The sequence below is a fragment of the Mustela nigripes genome, chromosome 4, assembly GCF_022355385.1.
Source record: "Mustela nigripes isolate SB6536 chromosome 4, MUSNIG.SB6536, whole genome shotgun sequence".
In the NCBI taxonomy this organism is placed as follows: domain Eukaryota; kingdom Metazoa; phylum Chordata; class Mammalia; order Carnivora; family Mustelidae; genus Mustela; species Mustela nigripes.
In genome coordinates this window covers 7,825,252-7,848,354 of record NC_081560.1, presented here as the reverse complement: position 1 = coordinate 7,848,354, position 23,103 = coordinate 7,825,252, and the positions used below count along the sequence as shown (strand labels likewise).

The 23,103-nt window shown below is 38.6% G+C and overlaps 1 protein-coding gene across 1 annotated transcript in view; it reads left to right on the top strand.

Moving 5' to 3' along the window:
* The window catches only part of CNTNAP2 (contactin associated protein 2), a 1,946,973-nt gene that overhangs the window by 1,104,103 nt on the left and 819,767 nt on the right, over positions 1 to 23,103 (top strand). The window contains exon 10 of the mRNA XM_059396202.1: positions 14,413 to 14,584. Within this exon, the coding sequence (XP_059252185.1) occupies positions 14,413 to 14,584 (172 nt within the window). The remainder of the gene's footprint in view (positions 1 to 14,412; positions 14,585 to 23,103) is intronic.

Below are 23,103 nucleotides of genomic sequence, written 5' to 3'. Positions count from 1 at the left end.
ATAATATACTAAGGCTTTTATAAGGTTTTAATACTTTAAATTATACATATTTAAAATTATTCTAGCTAGCTAAGTGGTCTAATAAGTTATATCAAATTAATTTTAATTAAATAAAATTAAACTAGTAAGTGCATTTTTAAAAAATAAGTATTTCCAGGCACCTGGGTGGCTGAGTCAAACATCCAACTCTTGATTTCGGCTGAGGTCCTGATCTCAAGGTTATGAGGTTGAGCCCCACGTTGGGCTCCTTGCTGGGCATGGAGCCTGCTTAAACTTCTCTCTCTTCATCTCCCTATGCCCCTCTCCCCTTTAAAAAAATTTCCTTTTCTTAATATATTATATCGTATTTTGCAAATCCTTACAAATATATTTTGCATTTAGAAAACTAGAATATTAGAGAGAAAGAAAGATGGTGGAAGTTTGTTTGTTTGTTTTTAATCTTGTTAATTCATTTTATCAGATAAGTAAAAGACTCGGGGTGCCTGGGTGGCTCAGTGGGTTAAAGCCTCTGCCTTCGATTTAGGTCATAATCCCAGGGTCCTGGGATCGAGCCCCACATTGGGCTGTCTGCTCCGCAGAGAGCCTGCTTCCTCCTCTCTCTCTCTCTGCCTGCCTCTCTGCCTACTTGTGATCTCTGTCTGTCAAATACATAAATAAAAGGGAATAAGATAAGTAAAAGACTCCTGATCAGGTTATAACATGACTAGACTAATATTTTTAATAATGATCGTTTGGACTTCATGCTGGAGATGGATTGGAAGTGGGTGTTGGAGAAGCTGTGGTAAGTCTCCCATGGTGCAGAATCTGACTGAGAGAATTATTTATAAGGGAAGACTGACATGACGTGATTGACATGATGCATTTCAGAGAGTAAGGGTTTGGGGACCAGGGATGACTCTGGTCATTTGATATGTGCAACGTCTTAGATAAAACTTCAGTGAAGATGTTTTGAGTGACTGCCTGGATAGATACGGATGATGTGAGAATACCAACTGGGATCAAGAACAATATATCTTGAGTTTGAACATGTATGACACATTGGAATGGAGAATTTTAAGAACCTTCTGGATACAGAGTAAAATCCTGAAATGGAGATATCATATTTGTATATTAGGTCGTTGAAGCAATGGGTTTGGATAGGACCCTTTTTTTGCCCCTTATTTATTTATTTATTTTTGATTGAAGTGTAGCTAACATACAGTGTTACATTAATTCATGTGTTCACTATAGTGATTCAACAGTTCTGTACATTACTCATTGCTCATCACAGTAAGTGTACCTTAATCCCTTTAATCTGTTGTGCCCATCCCTCCACTCACCTTCCATCTGCCAACCACCAGTTTGCTCTCTTTGTTTGTTTGTTTCCTTTTTGTTTGTTTTTCTTTTTGTTTTGATTCTCAAATTCCACATAGGAGTGAAATCATATTGTATTTGACTTTTTCTCTCTGACTTACTTCACTTAGCATTTTACCTTCTAGGTCCATCCATGTTGTTGCAGATGGCACTATCTCATTATCTTTTTATGGTTAAGTAATATTCCATTATGAGTGTGTATGTGTGTGTGTGTGTACCACATCTTCATCCATCCATCTGTTGATGGATACTGGTGTTGCTTCCATATCATAGCTATTGTAAATTATGCTGCAATAAATATAGGGCTGCATATATCTTTTTAAATTTAGTGTTTTGTGTTCTTTGGGTAAACACCCAGTAAGGAGTTACTGGATCTGTCAGTATTTATATTAATTTTTTGAGGAACTTCCATGCTGATTTCCATAGCGGCTACACCAATTTGCTTTCCCACCAACACTGCACGAGGGTTCCTTTTTCTCCATATCCTCACCAACACTTGTTGTTTCTTGTCCTTTAATTCTAGCCATTCTGACAAGTATAATGTGATATCTCATTTTGATTTGCATTTCCCTCATGATTAGTGATGTTGAGCATCTTTTCATGTGTCTTTGGCCATTGGTATGTTTTCTTTGGAAAAATATATATTGAGGTCTTCTGCTTATTTTTTGGAGAGGACCCTTTTTATGCACAAACTTCCAAGAAAAAAGACCTAGCCCAGGGCAGACTTTGACAGACTCCTACATTTATATAGCAGGTAGAAGACAAGAAATGAGTAAAGGAGATTGAAATGAGATTGCTAGAAAAGTACAAAGAAAACCCTGGATGATGTTAGCCAAGGAAGGAAATATTCAAGAAGAAAGAATGGCTTCTCAAACTCTTCAAACATTTGCATTTTAAGTGCTCGTATGGATAGGTAGTAACATTCTTTAACACAAATATATTCATGTTTCTGAACTCACCTTCCCGATGAGATTTCAATATTATTGAGGACAAAAATAATGTGGTTTTGGGTCTTTAATAAATACAAAAATGATTGAAATAATATAAGCCATTTGGAATAATAAAAATGATAATCATGGTAATTTCTAGATCTTTGGTGTATACCATGGACCACGGTTTTCTAGGCACTTACTTCATGTGTATATTTTAATTGTTCACAACAGCCTCCTGTACTAGATTTTTATAACTTTCTCTCTTTTATCAATAAAGAGACAAGAAACAGAGTATTTAAGTATTTACCCATGGTCAAAAAGTGATAGACACAAAATCCCTAGCCTTGTATTTTCTACTCTTTCATTATAAAAAGCAGAAAATAAGTATATGTGGAATAAATATAAATAACATACTAAATTTGAAAAAGTCAAAAGACTATATTAAATAATTTAAATAATTAAAATTAGCTAAAAAATTGTCTCCAAAGAGTTAGCCTTTTCCTTAGTACACCATTATTTTATATTAAAGTAGAGTTGCTACTATCTCTGCGCTTCTCCACTTCTCATGTGCTCCTTAAATGCTGGAATTTATTATCCATACCCACCTCTCTAGCTCCCCCATATTCCCACTGACCTAAGTGGTAAATCCAAGTCAAAGTGCCGGTCTTCATATAACTCCATTCTGTGATTTTTCCCATTCACCAGTGATGATGATGACCATTCCTTCACTTTGTTGATGTCATTTCTTCTTGGTTTTTCTTTTCCCTCTCTCGTTTTTCCTCGCTGGCTTATTTTTCTGATCCTACCCCTGACATGTAGATCATTTCTAGAGTCCGGACTTCAGTCTCTTTGCTCAGTACATTATGCAGTTGCTTTGTGCAGTTTCTTCCACCTCCAGAGTATAATTACTCCCAAATCCTTTTCAAACTCTGATCTCTCTCCTGATATGGAGACATTAATATTAACCTGTAGAGTGAACATTTTATCTTGGATATCCCCCCGGCTACTTCAGACTTGAAAAGTTTAGCTTTGAGCTTGTCAAAACGCACCCACCACCGTTTCTCCTTTCATCCTACTCCCTAAAGACCGAATGTTCTTCCTGTGTCTTTTCTGTTGGGTGAGTCAAAAGCAGTCATCTAGTTGCTCAGCCAGAAACCTGAGAGTCCGAGTTGTCACTGTCTCGGTGTACTCCCTTTTTCCAGTGCATCAGCCGGTTCTGGCATATCTTCCAGGGAAATATCTCTCATCTGATTCCTCTAGGTTAGGTTTACTGACCTATTTTAGATAAGAATGTGGAACTTCTGTGGGGGCGCCTGGGTGACTCAGTCGTTAAGCCTCTGCCTTCCGCTCAGGTCATGATCTCAGGGTCCTGGGATGGAGCCAGCATCAGGCTTCCTGCTCAGCAGGGAGTCTGGTTTTCTCTCTGTCCCTTCCCCTTTACTTGTGTGAGTGTGTGTGTGTGTGTGTGAGCTCGTTGTCTCTCAAATAAATTAATTAATTAAATCTTAAAAAAAAAAAAAGAATTTGGAACTTGTCCTGTGTCTCTTTTATAAGACCGTACCTACGTCAGGTTTCCTCTCTGCCAACCCATCCTTACTTCCACCAGAGAGAGAATAACATGACACAAAATGGTCAAGTCATTTTCTTGCTCACAGTCCTTCACTGTCCGTTTGCTCCTCTCACAGACAGTTGCCGAGCTCCAGCAGGATTCAAAGTCTTGTGGCATTTACATTCTGAAAACAGTAGCAATAACAATAAACCCTCAGACAGCACGTCAGATGGCAATAAGTGTTATGAAGGACAATGGATTAGGTAAAGGGGGCAGAGCTCTAAGAGGCACGCGTGTGATCTCACTGGTGGCCAACAGAGTCCTGCAGCAGAGACCAGGAAGGATGTAAAGAGGCAGGGTTAAACCTCCCCCTTTTTCCAGAACGAAAATCCAAACATCCACTCACGTATCCTTCACCTAACAGATGCAGAGAAGTCCATATAGATGATGTTGTAAAGATTATTTTCGATTTGTTTCCAAACTTTATAGCAGACATCTTGTATCTTGACCATCTCGCATGTACCCCACGGACTATTCTAAGATAAGTAGGGTGGAAGCTTTATGGCTTGTGAGTCTTTCTTAACAAATATGCAGATTTTTAAAAAAAAATAAATTATTAGAGAAGCAAGACAGTATTATTGATATCACAAAACTAATACACTGAAAGGGGAGACACACACACACACACATGCACACACACACACACACTTTATGGAAGTAACTATTTTAAATAAACTAATCCAGATAATTAGAAATTTTGACATCTGTGATAAGAAACAAGAAGCTGAAGAACTGGAATGAGGAAACTAATAGAACAATTTTAAATAGGTTGGCCTTGGAAGGTCCTTCTCAAAAAGTGACACGTGAGCTGACCTGAACCCTAAGAATAAGTCAGTCATGAAAAAAATGTGAAGAAGAAAATTCGAAGGAGAAAGGGCTTGTTTTCCTGAGGCACAGGGGCATGGATAGGGAGGCTGAAACACTCTGAACAAGGACAGCCATCTTACGCAGGTAATTAGGGAACTAGCAATGTGGGCCCACAAAAGTATGACAGACCCATTCTGAATGTGATAAACTTACTTCCAAATGTAAAGTGTATATTGAAGAAAAAATTCAAACTTTTGTAGAATTTTTTTTTCTTTTTTTTATTAAGTTCAATTAGCCAGCATATAGAACATCACTATTTTATAGAATTTTCTTACGTTTGGTTTAATTAATATTGTTTTAATTTTTAAATCTTGAAAGGTGTTCTTAGTGGTTTCATGTGTCCTGATGTTTGTAGGGTTTAGAAACTCTTTAAATCTGACTAAGAAGGGTATGCCCTGAAGTTGGAGTGGGAGGCAGGAGTCAGAACATTCCATCTTTTAAGACCACAGAAGTCTTCTGGGTTTGATAACACAGAGTATAATATATGTGGATCAAGTGTCAGACCCCCCTCTGAGGAGTCTAACTAAAGAGTAAAAGAGGCCCTTCACTTACATGAAAATCGTCACTGAAATTAGGAAGAACAGTCCCAGGGACCATCCCTGGGCATTGAACGCAGATTCAAGTGGTGGAAAGAATAAGTAGGACATGGAGAAATGGAGACAGGATAACTTCATTTTACCGGGAGATAATTTCATCTAAAATGAGGCTCTTGAATGGCAGAGATTTTAGCATAAACCAGCATTTCATGTTGGATAAAATAGTTTTTATTTTATTTTATTTATATTTATTTTATTTTATTTTATTTATAGCTTTTAAAAAATAGTTTTTATTTTCAGACACTTTAAAACTTGGAAAAAAAGTTCCAAGATCACAAAAACACCAGTGTAAGTTTCACCCAGAGACCTCGTTACATCACCCCATGCAGTAACGTCCTGCATAGCAGAAAGACCCCACCTGGCGTCACATGTCACATCCGCGTCCCTGCCTCTACCGTGTTTGCCAACAGGAATCAAATCCTCCGATGTTTCTCGACTTCCACAGCCTTATCATTCCTGAAGACCTCCTCTGGGTCTGTCTGATGTTTCCTCGTGATGGCACCTGCCTTGTGCATCTGGGGCAGGAGGACCACCAGGCGATGCTTGTGATCAGGGGTCCACCCATCCATCAGTCCCATGACTGGTGGTGATAACTGGGATCACTTGATTGCAAAGACGTCTCTGCTGTTCCCTGCTGTAAAGTGACTGTTTTTCCCTTTCAAAGTAATGTGTTTTAAGGGAGATACTTAGAGACTTCTTTGTTCTTCATCTAACTTTCACCCACGCATTTGAGTATCCATTGATAGTTCTTGTCTGATTTATTTACTCTTGTGATGGTTGCCAAATGGTGACTTTCTAGTTCCAGTATGCTTTTTACATTTATTAGTTAGGATAGGGCTGTAGAAACAGATTCCCTTTTCTTTCCATGTAATTACTCATCTTTATGTGGGTGGACTCATGGATTCCTATGTTTTTTTCAATGAGATATGATGTATAAATTTCTCCTTCTCTCCATTCTTTTTTTCTTTTGATAAACTCAAAATATTTTTAATGCTCAAGGTATTTATTTAATACTTAAATTGTCTAGATTTGAATGATGGAAACCTACTTAAGCCTGGCTCCTGTGTCATTCTGATGTGACCCATGTGACCCCCATCATTCTTTGAAAACCTTTTTTTTTTTTTTTTTAACAGTTGACACCCAATGTTAGGTTAGTTTCAGGTGTGCAGAATTTTGACACCTCTCTACCTGATGCTGTGCTCACAAGTGTAGCTACCATCTGTCACCATATAAAGCTATTACAGTACCACCAACTCTTCCCTATGCGGGGGTCCTGCATCCCTGTGACTTGTTCTTTTCATACCTGGAAGCCTCTACCTCCCACTCCCTTCACCCATTTTGCCCGGCCTCCTGCACCCTTCCCCTCTGGCAGCCATCAGTTTGTTCTCTGCATTTATGGCTTTGTTTCTGCCTTTCTGTTTGCTCATTTGTTTTGTTTGCCAGATTCCATATATGAGTGAAATCATGCAGTTTTTGTCTTTCTCTTTTGGATTTATTTCACTTCGCATAATACCTTCAAGGTCCATCCATGTTGTCACAAATGGCAAGGTCTCACTTTATTAAAGTTAATAAATCAATTGGGGTGCCTGAGTGGCTCAGTCTGTTAAACATCTGACTCTTGATTTCAGCTCAGGTCAGGATCTCAGGGTTGCAGGATGAAGCTTTGCGTCGGGCTCAAAGTAAGGTGTGGGGCTTGCTTAAGATTCTCTTTCTCCCTCTGCCCCTCTCCCCCTAAAAAAATAAAATTAATTAATTATTTTTCTTTCTCCAAATTTTTATTTGAATTCCAGTTAGTTAACATACAGCGTAATGTTAGTTTCAGGTGTACAGCGTAGTGATTCCACACTTCATACAACACCAGGTCCTCAACACAAGTGCACTCCTTACTCCCCATCACCTGCTTCACCCACCCCCTCCTCCTACCTCCCGTCCAGTAACTCTGGTTGCTCACTATAGTTAGGAGTCTGCTTCTTGGTTTGCCTCTCGCCTTCTTTTTTCAAAACCCAACGTTCATCTGTTTCTTAAATTCCTCATCTGAGTGAAATCATATGGTATTTGTCTTTCTCTGATTTACTTATTTCACTTAGCACTATGCCCTCTAGATCCATCCATGTTGTTGCAAATGGCAAGATTTCATTCTTTTTTCTGACTGAGCAATATGAGTTATATATATATATATATATATATATTCAATGTTCTCTTATATACATCTTCTTTATCCATTCTTCTATCGATGGGGACTTGGGTTGCTTCCATATGTTATCTACAATGCTGAAATAAGAATAGGGGTGCATATATCTTTTTTGAATTAGTGTTTTTATTTTCTTTGGGTAAATACCCAGTAGTGGAATTACTGGAGCTTATGATACTTATATTTTTAAATTTTTTTTAAAATTTATGTTTTTAAAGATCTTATTTATTTATTTGACAGAGAGAGATCACAAGTAAGCAGAGCAGCAGGCAGAGAAAGAGGAAGGGAAACAGGCTCCCTGCTAAGCAGAGAGCCCGATGAGGGGCTCAATCCCAGGACCCCAGGATCATGACCTGAGCTGAAGGAAGAGGCTTTAACCCACTGAGCCACCCAGGTGCTCCTCTATTTTTAATTTTTTGAGGAACCTCCATACTGTTTTCCACAGTGGCTTCCCAAGTTTAGATTCCTACCAACCTTCACAAGGGTTCCTTTTTTCTTCACATCTTCACCAACACCTGTTGTTTCTTGTCTTTCTGATTATAGCCATTCTGAGCACTTCTTTACTTCTGGTGCAATAAAATGTTCCAGGCTCGCATTGTATCTTCCCTGACCCAGCTCTGGAATCATCCATTTCTCCAAGAAGTCCTAGAGACTTAGTTTCAGTAGAGAAACTAAGATCTGATCTATAGGGGTATTCACTGCATCTGGGGGTAACCGTGTACCCACACCATCTCTGGTGAATGGTAGGAACATTTTGTGTATTGAGCCCTTACCCAGTTTCATCTAGATCTATTTCTGCAACTAGCTGTATAATCCTGACAACTACAAGGGCACCCTGATAAATTACATTCCAGTCCACACCCACAAGATCGTTCCAGATTTTACACTTTTCATTTGTACTCTCCTTTCCTGACCATGAGAACCTGGTTCCCGCTATCCTCAATATATTGCTTTATTTGCTTGATAAGCCTGGATTACAGTTGCTCTCCCAGTCATGCAGGGTGGATATGCTGCCGACTGCTCTCACTGGGCAGGTGCCAGCCACCCCCGAGCTCACCCTCAGCCCGCTCGGACACCCACCATGGTGGATTATTCAGGGGGGTTGGGTTAACAGCAGAGATGAGTAGACATTTTGCATAATCACCCTAGATTATATTAGAAGGAAGATCTGAATGCATGCTTAGCATCCTTACTGCTTCCCGCAAGCCTCTCTCTGACCTCCCAATTTTCCCAACTTTAAGATAAGTATGAATAGAGAAATCTTATATGGGTGTGGCTTCCAACATGTGCGGTTTCTACCCTGTTTGCTATTGCTCTTTCTGTCCCGTCAGGTTCACGTGATAACTTAGAGCAGTTCCGATGGGTGTTTTAGGGTCAAAACAAATATCAGCATGTTTTTCACTGATGTATTTCTGAATTAAAATCTTAAAGCCTTTTGTCAGCAAGTATAATAAAATACTCAGTGGACTTCAAGTCAGGTATGACGTTTTTATATGGGAAGTCTTGAAACAGAAATCTCCAACATAATTACAACGACCCTGCGAAGAGGAAAGGTTTCTCATGTCACTGGTAGTGAGATGCAGTCGAGTCTGCAAAGTGACATCTTTGCACCCTAGGTGTCACCCTGCCAGATCATGGAAGCCCAGTGACAACCCGTGTGTACACAATGCATTTTTTATTCCAAATTCATAGATATTTCAAGTGTTAAGCCAAAAGAAACAAATGTGAATCTCCTCATTCTATATAATCTTTCTATTAACTTGGCAAATTTCAATTAAGTTTAACTCTCTAGCCATTCATTTCTGACCCTCAGAATCCCTGCTGCAAATTTAGATCTCCACACGGTCCTGCTGTTAATCTACTAAGTAGGTTAATTCTTGAGCTTTAGAGTGGCCACTGCAAGTATCACTGGTCTTTTTCCTGCAGTTGTATTTGTACAGAAGGGGAACAAATGCAGAAAACAAATAACATGTTCTTGACTGATGCATAAAGACTACATCATGGGGCGCCTGGGTGGCTCAGTGGGTTAAAAGCCTCTGCCTTCGGCTCAGGTCATGGTCCCAGGGTCCTGGGATCGAGCCCCACATCAGGCTCTCTGCTCCACGGGGAGCCTGCTTCCTCCTGTCTATCTGCCTGCATCTGTACCTACTTGTGATCTCTCTCTGTCAAATAAATAAATAAAAATGGTAAAAAAAAAAAAAAAAAAAAAAAAAAGACTACTTCACAGTTTAGGGGTTAGCACAGCAAGAGTTTATTCTCTCTTCCTTGTTTGTGGGCCCATAATTCAGGAACTACTCAGCTGGGAAGTTCTAGATCGAAGTTCTCATGCAGTTGCAGCTTGATATTTCCTGTAGCCACAGTCATCGGAAGGCTTGACTAGGATTGAAAGCTCTGCTTGGAGATGGGTCACTCACATGGCTAGCAAGCTGCTGCTGGCAGTGGGGTCCTATTTCCTCTCCCTATGGGTGCCTCCCCAGGAGACTGCTTGAGGTTCCTCATGGCCTAGGGACTGGCTTCCTCAGAGTCAGTGATCCAAGAGACCAATGTAAGTAAGAGGCCTTTTATTACTAGGCCTTGAAAGTCACAGACACACTGTCACTTCTGCAGTGTTCTGTCAGCGTGGATTCAGCGTAGGAGGGAACCCCACAGGGTATGACTAGCAGGAGGTGCTGTATGGGCGTTTTGGAGGTCGGTTACCATGGTTTGCCCTCTGGAACACAAAGGTCCATGTCTCTTCCACATGAAAAGTACACTTACTTCCTTCAAAGGTCCTTTAAAGCTTCTTTCCATTAGAGGGTCTGCTCAGAATCCAGCAACTCATCATGAGTCGAGTTCATACCAACAGGAAGCTCCTAGGGAAGTCTGAGAACAAAGGAAGGTATTCAAATATAGTTTCTCACCTGAAGACCTGCGAACGAGTTTTGTGCCACCCACACACCTAGCTTCTCCTGGGCAGATAGGCATTGAGTGACTACTTCAGACTGTCTGGTTCAAAAGCGGGCAAAAGGGGGAAATAAGAGCACACGGAAGTAACTGGTCCAAAGTGCTTGTAGATTCCAGTCAGGTACATGTTGGTAATTCCTGGATTAGGGTTCACTGCTAATTATTTCTTGAAAGTGTTTCTTCATGGGTCTTGGCTCTGCCCTCTGGTTCCCAGTTCTACCTCTCTGGTCCATGCTTCCTTTTAATACAAAAAGTAGCCTTTGTTTATAGCCATATGATTTCCTGCCCGTAGAAGTTTAAAGACACAGTTTCTGTCTGTCCAATCTCTTTCTCTCTGAGGCCAAGCTGATGGTGTTACCATAAGTGCGGCTGTCTTACAAATCTGTGGGTTTCCTTTGATTATGCTTGTTTATTCCATTAAGCAAAAGCCACATCCAGTATCTGATGAAGATAAGCTTTTTAATTTAATTTAATTTAATTTTTTTATACTGGACTTTTGCTGACATGCGAAGGGAAGAATGCCCTTAGCACTGGTTAGCTCAGGGGATCTGTAAGACATTATAAATAGCTGTCTAGCGTTTCTTTAGTCTGAATTAATAGTTCTTTGAGGCACCACCTAATACCTTTTGGAGGTCTTAAGGTGGGTATCACAGTCATACCCCATCGCCATCTTTACCTTATGTTTTCCTGGTCGTTGAAGTTTGCCTGCAAGTGACTTAAATTTTTGCATTGTTGGCCATCCGGAGAGATTACAAGTGAGAAAATACTTTATTTTCAAATCCATCAAGTCCTACTTTCTTTGTATTTAATGGTTTTCTTTGGTTTTTCTCTCTTCTTTTTCCCCCTTTATTATAAATAGATGTTCAGAATTCTCTGCCTGAAATGTTCTTAGCTAGGTTACCCAGTTCATTAAGTATGTTTCTTTCCCATATTATCATGATGTTATTAAACTTCCTACTGCAGCATAGCCAGGATCCAGTTTTCTCTCATTTCCACTCACATTTATTCCTCACTGTCCTGTAAGCCGTTCCTGACAACCTCCTCAGGAGCCATCATCAGGCCTCTGCTCACAGTCCTTGTGAAGCCTGCGCAGCTTACTTGTGCATCCCAGTCCTTAGGTCACTGCCATTTCTGTAGGTTTTTGTTGTAATTCCCTCCCAGAACCAAATTTATTACTAGGTATTCATTATTGCATAAACATGTTGCCCCAAAATTTAATAGCTGGAAACCATGATTTATTATCTCTCATGGGCTTTTCTAGAAGACTGCTCATGGAATGATCAGCTAGCAGTCTCAGAAACCAAGCCAGATACTAGCGTCAGAAGTCACACACAACCACCACTTCATAGTTTTCTACTGATCAGAGTCAGGGCTAATTTAGGGTAGAAGGAGATTAGGAAAGGGTTTGAATACTAGAGGCAAGGATTAATGGACTTCCTCTTGGAAATGTTAGACATAATGCAAGGAAAGGAAAAAAAAAAGACACCCTAAATTTTAATAGATATATATAGCAGTTTGTCCTGTAACTGTTTTCGCCTAGAACGTATCCCGTGTAGAAAAGTAAAAGGACTTGACAATTTCAAACTGCAGAATTTATCAGGGCCAAATAGAACATTGTTAGGAGTGACTGATGAAGTCTTGTTTTATGACCTTAATTATGTCCAATTCATAGTGATCTGTGTGTTACACAGCTGCTTTGCTTCAGAGATCTTGTTCTCACAAGTAGATCGACTCATTTTGAAATATTTCAAAGCTAGTGTGGATATTTAGAGACTCCCAAGTACTCAAAAAACAGAACCAAATGATCGTCTTGTTAAGAGTTATCAATAAAGTTACAGCTGGATGTTTTCTCTCTGCTAAGTTTAGACATTATACTCCATTCAATTTTATCTTGATTAAACAGATTGAAAATCATATGTATGCATACAACTAGTCTAAATGGGCCACTTATCTAAGATCAGCAGTTTTCTGAGGAGACTAACAATGCAAATGAAAAAAAATGTGACTTAGGGAAAGATATATACATGCCATATGTTTGATATCGGAAGTAGATTTTTTAAGTCAAGAAATTAAGTAGAATCCTGTTTTTACATAGTACAATGTTGTTAGAAAAAATGATAAACAGCTCCGTGGTTAACTCTTAAAGGGAATTCAAATGATAATTACTAGACTTATGAAAGTCTAGTAATTGCTTATAGTTATAATATGGTTTTATATATATGTATATATATATACACATATATATATAGCTATAATATGTTATAGTCTAGAAAGGTTATGAAATATCATTAACCCATTAATAATGGAAGAAAGGGGGGGCACCTGGGTGGCTCAGTGGGTTAAGCTGCTGCCTTCAGCTCAGGTCCTGATCCCAGGGTCCTGGGATCCAGCCCCGCATCGGGCTCTCTGCTCAGCAGGGAGCCTGCTTCCTCCTCTCTCTCTGCCTGTCTCTTGCTTGTGATCTCTCTCTCAGTCAAATAAATAAATAAAATCTTTAAAAAAAAATAATGGAAGAAAGGTTTATATTGTCCTAAACTGGTATTACTAGTCAAATATGACATTTTGTTTAATCACTTAATGGTCAATTTTTTCGATGTTTTCTATTGGAAATTCATTTTCTTTTTTTAAAGATTTTATTTATTTATTTGACAGAGAGAAATCACAAGTAGATGGAGAGGCAGGCAGAGAGAGAGAGAATGACGCAGGCTCCCTGTCGAGCAGAGAGGCCGATGTGGGACTCGATCCCAGGACCTGAGATCATGACCTGAGCCGAAGGCAGTGGCTTAACCCACTGAGCCACCCAGGCGCCCTGGAAATTCATTTTTATCAACTTAATGACACATCTTGATTCCAACCCATTCTGTATATGTTTTTTTCTGTAGCTACAATATTAGACTGAAATGAATATGTTAATAACTTTAGAATTTTAAGCAGAAAAATTAGTACTGTTCAAATTTGCTCTAATAGTAAATCTGGTGTGAGGAAAAATATGAAAAGTAGATACTTTTTGAGACTTTCTGGAGATACTTAATGGGATAGAGAAGTATTCTTTTCCTGTGACTGGCATATAGATTTAATGCACATACTAAGAAGTATGCATTTTTTTTCCTATTAAAAAGGCATAATTTAGGTAATTGACTCATGTTGGTATTTTAAAGTTATTTTGCAATTAAATTTTTAATGTCTGACTTTAAACTTTATATATGTATCTTCTGTTGCCTAATAGAAACACTGGTATTTACTTTTTTTTTTGTCTTGCTATTCATTCTCTTTTTAGTTTCATTTCTTATCATTTATGCTCCCTATGTCATATTAGCTATATAAGATGGATATTCAGAGGAGGGTAGCTGTGCCTTCTGCTTCAATTTATTTCTTTATAATGTTTCTTTGGATTTGATAAATCAAGAAATCATTTGTAATGCAAATATCTTTTTGGATTGAGTTAGACATTAATCCATAAAAGAAAGCCACCATAATCAATAATGCTTTAGTTTCTTGACATCTGAATAACAGGGCTCTACAGTATTAAGAAAGTAGAAGTAAATTTGAAGGCATAAAGGAAGGTGGTAGGTAGTTGGGAAAGGTCTAAAGTTTTATGTTTTAAGGTCTGAAGAAAGAGTCAGGTGAGGAAGTGTAGGAGTGAGCCTTCAAGAGCAGAGGGACAGAGTGATGTGACAGACCGAGGAAGAAAATGTCACAGAGAAAATATGACGATGGTCGATCCCAGAGACAAACATTCACCAGGGTCAACCCTTCCTTCATCTCCTGAAATAATACTGCTTTCTCAAAAGATTCCATTCTTCTGCACTGAACAGGACATCCACAGGACAGGGCGGCTGTGGTCACGGAAGACAGCCGGAGGAATTTTAGTGAAGCCTGCTGTACGCAGAATGTGACTTTCCCACTTCTTCTCTCTCACAGGTTTTCTGAACCAGATGAATAACTCCAGTCACTCTGTCCTTCAGCCTTCATTCCAAGGGTGCATGCAGCTCATCCAGGTGGACGACCAACTGGTGAATTTATATGAAGTGGCACAGAGGAGGCCAGGGAGTTTTGCGAACGTCAGCATCGACATGTGCGCCATTATAGACAGGTATGCAGTCTTTTCGTCCTGCTTCTAAGTGTCCAAACTTCGGAATTCATGCTTTTGTTGTGGGACAAGAGAAACACACACACACACACACAAACACACACACACACACACACACACACACCCCACGTATAAGAGGTAAGGCGTAGGAGCCATCTGTCATGCCTACAGCATATGTGTGATTTTAGCAGTGACATTTATAGCAGGACCTGGGTATATATGGTAGAACAATCTGGGATGTCACACCAGTCTCCCTCCATAAATGTGAGCATTATGCAGGTAACTTTGCAAGCGACAGCTGAGTTATAAAGGAACTCAGTTTATTTTAAATTTTGCTTCCTACGCCCACAAGCAGAGATGTCCCTTCTCTTCTTGTGTTGGTCACGACTCATGCTCAGCATATTTTCCCCTCCAGAGCCCTCTCCTGAACCAAAAGAAGCTTTAAAAATGTTGGCAGGCAGTATGGGAATTTACTGAAACAGAATATTTAATGTAATTGAGTCTGCTTACAAATATACATACTGAAATATTGCAAAATCTAATCTATATTCATTTTTGCAGATATGGGGAGGAGCTTTTTTTTTTTTTTATAAAAACCTAGTTGACTTTTCACAGAGTAGAAAAATACAACTCTTACATGAACTATTACATCATTACATACACTAACCTTAATATATTTCTAAAAAGTACCTTTCATTCTACCATGAAAAGTCGTATGAGATATTTCATCCATAAATAAACCATATCTACTTTGTGTTGAATTTAATCTGGTGATTTTTAGGTGATTTTCTAAACTGTATTCAAATCTTTTATGAGAGGGCTATCTTACTCTGAAAAATAATTTTATTAATTTTATATTTTGCAAGATGAAAGTTTCAGAAGTCTTAGTCTGCTCTCAACAAAGAGTAGACTTTCAGTCTCTAGTAATCTTACTTCATTTAAGAGGAGATCCTTAGGAAAGTCATCCAAAGACATAAAATGAACCTTAAAAAGACATAAAATCATCTATAATAAAGTAAGTTTGCTGCCATATAATCTCAATAAAATTATATCCATCTGAATGGTAAATTACAGTTTAAATGATGGCTATAGAATGTAACTTTTTTAAGTCTTAATATGCTTATAATGAGACTTGATGACATAGCATAGTTCTTATTTCTGTTACATATTTGCAAATACTCATCCTGTTGGCCTAACCAATTTATATTTAAACAGAACAGTGAACAATTTTAATGGAAATATATTCCTAATTTTTGAACCAGCAATAATGCAATAGCTATTATTTCTGCCTAAAGCAAGTGGTAGCAATAATAAGAAAAACGGAGACATAAATGTTTTAAGACCGTATTTGTGATATTTGATATTTATCTATAAATTTTTATTAATTGTCTTCCATACAGGAAGATTTTTCCTTCTTAGTAATATGTACACAGCAGATTGAGTTATTTTAGTGCCTTGTCCATTTTCCATGTCAGTAGATTTAATGATATAATAATTTCTGTCAATAAACTAACCCAAGTTAGTTTATTCGGCTTTTGTAAACAGGCTAGATTTTATGGTGATGTTGCTATTTACTTCGAACAGCATGTATCCTGGACATTATGTTTAAATTGTTTGCTACCAAAGAAATATGGGTAAGATGTTGAGACTTAAATGTTTCACTTCCATGGAGGGAGTAGGTGCTAAATTGGCCCCAAAAGAATGAATGGGATTTTTATATATGAAGAAAATGGAAAATGGCATTTCTGATGAGAAGAACAATGCAAGAGAAGATGGAGAATAGGAAATACAGATTTCAGTTTTTGGCAGATACAAGAATATGCAAAATATTTTTTCACCAAAATGGGTCAGTCCCATTGTCCATATTGCCAAGCATCCTATAGCTGACAGAACAAAGAATATGTCTTTGATGATAACCCAGTAGAGTAGCTATGGGGAGTTTGTTACCTCTGACAAATCAACAATTCTAAAGTCCGTTAGGGAATCTATTTTCTGTTTGTTCTAGTTTTTGAAGGCAGTGACTTTTTTTTTCCCCTCCCTAAATTGACGTGTAATTGACATATAACAATATATTAGTTTTAGGTGTAAAACGTAATGAATGAATATGTATCACAAAATGATCATCAGGGCAACAGCTTATATACATTAATTTCCAATATGTGAAAGAACGTATTCCTTTATTCATCTAAAATGTTTCCAGTTCAAAATTGTCATCTGTGAAGTGTTGTATTTTTGTATGTTTGAAAAGACTGTTTTCACCTTATGCCAACCATTGAGGAGCTCATTGATGAGCTCACCCTTACTCTGTGTCTTTCCATGTGAGGGCACCAGTGGTTTTAGCCTGTCTTCATATAACAGTGACCACCAGATAACACTGGAACGATACATTCCCAGCCCATCTCTAGTTTGATGTTCTCCCTCTAACTAAAACTTTGCAACTGCCCAATCTGTGCCATTTTATTTTCAAACCATCTAAATTTTCCCTAAGTAAGCCTACAGTGGCTCTTTCTTACTTTGCTCCTTTCATATTTCAGCTTGATTGATTTGAGAGCTATTTTTGAAAGAAAAAAAAAGAAAAAGAATAAATGAGAACATAGGGTAAAAAAAAAATAGAAAAGCTACCACAAGCACAATTTTTATGAAATATTTAGAGATGATAGAAGCAGCTGCAGTGATCTGATGAGTGGAATTTAGGGAAATCATTTGGGGAAGATGATGGGGTTTTGCTGTGTGTCATAGGGGAATACCCTGTGATTTGAACTTATTTCTCTTTCTTTGTGCATGGATTTACATGTGGCTTGTTTTATTTACTTGTTTGTTTTCTGAGCACTGTGATGAATCAAGAAAAGAGTGAGCATGCCATGCTGTAGAATTCAGTAGTATATTCTAAGTGTATCAATGGTGCCAGGCATTGTTCTAGGCACATAGGATACATCACTGAACAAAACAGACAAAGATCCTTGTACTTGTAAAGTTCACATTCTGAAGAAAAAGGAAGAAAAACAAATGTAATAAGGAAGGAAATATTACAGTAGGAAGAAATAAGTTCTGTGGGAAAAAAAAAAGAAGAGCAAATCAAGCAGAACTGGCATTCCAAGAGATTGAGCTGTTGGTTTGTAGTCTAAATGGGTTGGTCAGAGTTAGCCTTATTGAAAAGATGATACTAGTTCAATACCTGAAAGAAGTAACAGAATTTGCCAATTTTGTTGGCAAGAGAATAGTCAGTGTGGAGAGGAGAGTCAGAGCAACAAGGCTGCCTGGCATGATCTAGGATCAGCACGGGACCAGAATGGCAAATTTGGAAGGACAAGTAGAGTTGTGGGAGAGGAGGCCAGAGTAGTTCTAGAGGCCAGGTCCTGGAGATCTTGAAGTTATTTTAACGATTTGGTTTTTATTCTGAGGGAATGAAGGAACCGTGCGGGTTTCTAAGTAGAGCAATGACATGATCTTACTCTTTAAAAGGATAACTCTAGGGGCACCTGGGTGGCTCAGTGCATTAAGCCTCTGCCTTTGGCTCGCTCGGGTCATGATCTCAGGGTCCTGGGATCGAGCCCCACATCAGGCTCTCTGCTCAGCGGGGAGCCTGCTTCCCCCTCTCTCTCTCTGCCTGCTGCTCTGCCTAGTTCTGATCTCTCTGTCAAATAAATAAGATCTTTAAAAAAATAATAATAAAATAAAATAAATAAATAGAAATAAAAGGATAACTCTGGCTGTGGAAGGAGGAAAGATAGGAACAAGGAGCCTAGTATAGTAATCTAGGTGAGAGGTGCTAGTGGCCTAAGGCCAGAGCGCTAGCATAAGAGGTAGTGAGATGCAGTCAGTTCTGAATATATTTAGAAAGTAGAGTCAATAGGGTTTCTTGATGGAATAAATATTAGAGTTAGAGAATAAACCCAAATTATTTAGTTTAAGCAACTAGAAGGAAGGAGTTACCATCTTCCAGTGGGAAGACTAGGGCAGAGAAGATTGGTCAAGGGTTGAGGAAAAATATCAGGAATTCAGTGCTGAAATTTGTGCTGGACATAGTGGACATATCAAGAAGGCAGTTGTATATATGTAAGTAAGAGGCATGTATCTGCAGATTACACAATCAAATGCTGTCTGATGAAATCTCCATGTTTGCCTGTTGAGGGCCTCTGGTTTCTTTAACTGTATTTCATGAAGAGCCATAGGCATGGAAGAGGAGAACGTGAATAGTGGGCAGAAAGCCTCTTCCAACATTGGGAGCCTGTAGCTTTACCCTTTGAAGGATATCCTGCTCTTGGAGAGGAGGAGCTTCATCAAACCTTCAGTTGCTAGTATATTCTCTGAAAATGATAAAATATCTAACAAATTACTTCTCTGTTTCTCCTGGATGATTGTCACCTTTTATTTGCTCCTAGTGCCTTTATTTTGTTGGCTCCTTGTGGCAGATGTCTTCAGGTGCCCAGTCAGTTTCTCTTCTCGATGGATATCTCTCTAACTTCTTTGTAGGCATGAGTATCTGAGAGTCAGAAGCCTACTAAACACTCCTAGAACTGACTAACGTTGGGTTTGTTCACTGCCTCCCATAGGGCATCACAAAATGGGTAGGGGGCAGTTAGGGAAGGGAATTGGGAAGGAGCCTTGGGAAGATCCTGGCAAGTGTTGGTCAAATGTGTAAACTAGGAGAGTTGCAGTAACGGACTGTGGAACTTGTGAATCTATGTGGAGTTACTGTTTGATTAGCTTGCCTGTGATTCTCATCTAAAACATAGGGGATAACAAAGGTAGTGTTAGATTATTTTGAGCTTATGTAGGTGGTGTTCATGACCAGTCTGGCAAAATTTAACTGCTTTGTGTGTAATATTAATAATACAGTACATCTTGCTGGTTGTGATTTCTATATCAATCATCAGGCCACCCTCATCGTGTAGCTCCAGAGAGATGTTCTTTCTTTGTCATAGGCAGGAGTGACAATGGGATATAATCCTGGCTAATGAGAGATAAGCAGAAGTCACCTATGGTGTTCTTTTTTTTTTTTTTTTAAAGATTTTATTTGTTTATTTGACTGACTGAGATCATAAGTAGACAGAGAAGCAGGCAGAGAGAGAGAGAGAGAGAGGGAAGCAGGCTCCCTATGCAGGACTCGATCCCAGGACCCTGAGATCATGACCTGAGCCAAAGGCAGCAGCTTAACCCACTGAGCCACCCAGGCGCCCACCTATGGTGTTCTTGAGGAAGCTATTAGTTTCTTGATTCACATGTCACTCCTTCTGTTCCACTGTCCTTGTTCAGAGGCCTGGAGCTATATGGTCTAGAGTACCAGAACTCAAGTGATTCAGAGTCAGCAAACACCTCCACTCCTTTTTTTTAAGTGAAGAGAAGCATTTCCTGTTTATTTAAGTCACTGTGAGTCAAGTTCTCTTCTTCTTGGAGCCAAAAACATGTGCCCTTTCCCTATTCTCCATTCTAAAGTCAAGCAGTACTATTTTTTTTTAACCAGAACACAGAGGAACACATTCCCAAGTATGGAAATGGCTTTAAAACAAAACATGGTAAATTTATTTAAGGATATATTAAGTTGCATGCCAATGATGTTCCCCAGGGATTGAACTTTGGGGACAAAATGGCCGTTTAGAGGCCAAAGCACATTTATATTGTTAGAATCAGCAGTGGGTAGAAAAATTAGTAAAAGTAGTTCATTAGAATGAGAATCTTCCTCACCTTTCCTATAATCTCCCTTATAAATATAGTAAGAAACAAAGCCGGTAAACATTCTAGAGAGCACAGAAAGCATAAAAGGAAGAGTAAATGCCCCAACTTAACCACAGCCTATAAAATTACCCCTTGAGAAATTGAATAGACTGGATCCTATTTTTGAGTTAGTAATTAAGTCTTCATTATATATTTGGATAGAAGTGCATAATCGTAGACCCAGTTTTTATTTTTTTAGTTAAATGGTTTCTTTTTTTTGTTCAATGCTTTCTTTTTATTTTTTATTTTTTTTAACATATAATGTATTATTAGCCCCAGGGGTATAGGTCTGTGAATCATCAGGCTTACGCACTTCACAGCACTCACGCTATCACCTACGCTCCCCAGTGTCCATAATGCAACCACCCTCCCCATACTCCCATACCCCCAGCAACCCTCAGTTTGTTTTGTTAGATTAACAGTCTCTTATGGTTTGTCTCCCTCCCGATCCCATCTCATTTCATTTCTTCCTTACCTACCCCCCAAACCCCTATGTTCCCTCTCAAATTCCTCATATTAGGGAGATCATATGATAATTGTCTCTCTTTGATTGACTTATTTCCCTCAGCATAATACCCTGTAGTTCCACCTGTGTTGTTAAAAATGGCATGATTTCTTTTCTTTTGATGGCTGCATAGTATTCCGTTGTGTGTGTGTGTGTGTGTGTGTGTGTGTGTGTGTGTGTATCACTTCTTCTCTTCTTCTTTACCCATTGATCTCTTGATGGACATTTAGGTTCTTTCCATATTTTGGCTATTGTGGACATTGCTGCTATAAACATTCGGGTGCATGTGCCCCTTCAGATCACTACATTTGTATCTTTAGGGTATATACCCAGTGGTTGCTGGGTCATAGGGTAGCTCTATTTTCAACTTTTTGAGGAACCTCCATGCTGCTTTTCAGAGTGGCTGTACCAGCTTGCATTACCACCAACAGTGTAGGAGAGTTCCCCTTTCTCTGTATCCTTGCCAGCATCTGTCCTTTCCTGACTTTTTAATTTTAGCCATTCTAACTGATGTGAGGTGGTATCTCATTGTGGTTTTAATTTGTATTTCCCTGATGCTTAGTGATGTAGAGCACTTTCTCATGTGTCTGTTGTCCGTCTGGAAGTCTTCTTTGCAGAAATGTCTGTTCATGTCCTCTGCTCATTTCTTGACTGGATTATTTGTTCTTTGGGTGTTGAGTTTGATAAGGTCTTTATAGATTTTGGATACTAGCCCTTTATCTGATATGTTGTTTGCAAATATCTTCTCCCATTCCATCAGTTGTCTTTTGGTTTGGTTAACTGTTTCCTTTGCTGTGCAAAAGTTTTTGATCTCGATGAAGTCCCAATAGTTCATTAGTTCATTTTTGCCCTTGCTTCCCTTGCCTTTGGCGATGTTTCTAGGAATAAGTTGCTGCAGCTGAGATCAAAGAGGTTGCTGCCTGTGTTCTCCTCAAGGATGTTGATGGATTTCTTTCTCACATTGAGGTCCTTCATCCATTTTGAGTCTATTTTCATGTGTGATATAAGGAAATGGTCCAGTTTCATTTTTCTGCATGTGGCTGTCCAATTTTTCCAACACCATTTGTTGAAGAGACTGTCTTTTTTCCATTGGACATTCTTTCCTGCTTTGTCAAAGATTAGTTGACCACAGAGTTGAGGGTCTATTTCTGGGCTCTCTATTCTGTTCCATGGATCTATGTGTCTTTTTTTGTGCCAGTACCATGCTGTCTTGAAGATGACAGCTTTGTAGTAGAGCTTAACGTCTGTAATTGTGATACCACCCACTTTGGCTTTATTTTTCAACATTCCTCTGCCTATTCGAGGTCTTTTCTGGTTCCATATAAATTTTAGGATTATTTGTTACATTTCTTTGAAAAAAATGGATGGTATTTTAATAGGGATTGCATTAAACATGTAGATTGCTTTTGGTAGCATAGACATTTTCACAATATTTGTTCTTCCAATCCATGAGCATGGAACATTTTTCCATTTCTTGGTGTCTTCCTCAATTTCTTTCATGAGTACGTTATAGCTTTCTGAGTACAGATTCTTTGCCTCTTTGGTTAGATTTATTCCTAAGTATCTTACAGTATTGGGTGCAATTGTTAATGGGATCGACTCCTTAATTTCTCTTTCTTCTGTCTTGCTGTTGCTGTATAGAAATGCAACTGATTCCTTTACATTGATTTTATATCCTGACACTTTACTGAATTCCTGTACAAGTTCTAGCAGTTTTGGAGTACAGTATTATGGGTTTTCTGCATAAAGTATTATATTATCTGCAAAGAGTGAGAGTTTGACTTCTTCTGTGCTGATTTGGATGCCTTTTATTTCTTTTTCTTGTCTGACTGCTGAGGCTAGGACTTCTAGTACTATGTTGAATATAGCAGTGGTGACATTGGACAGCCCTGTCATGTTCCTAACCTTAGAAGAAAAGCTCTCAGTTTTTCTCCATTGAGAATGATACTCACTGTGGGTTTTTCATAGAGGGCTTTGATGATATGGAGGTATGTACCCTCTATCCCTACACTGGGAAGAGTTTTGATCAAGAAAAATTGCTGTACTTTGTCAAATACTTTTTCAGCATCTATTGAGACTATCCTATGGTTCTTGTTCTTTCTTTTATTAATGTATTGTATCACATTGATTGATTTGCAGATGTTGAACCAACCTTGCAGCTCAGGAATAAATCCCACTTGGTCGTGTACTATTTTAATGTACTGTTGGATCCTATTGGCTAGTGTTTTATTGAGAATTTTCATATCTGTGTTCATCAAGGATATTGGTCTATAATTCTCCTTTTTGATGGGGTCTTTGTCTG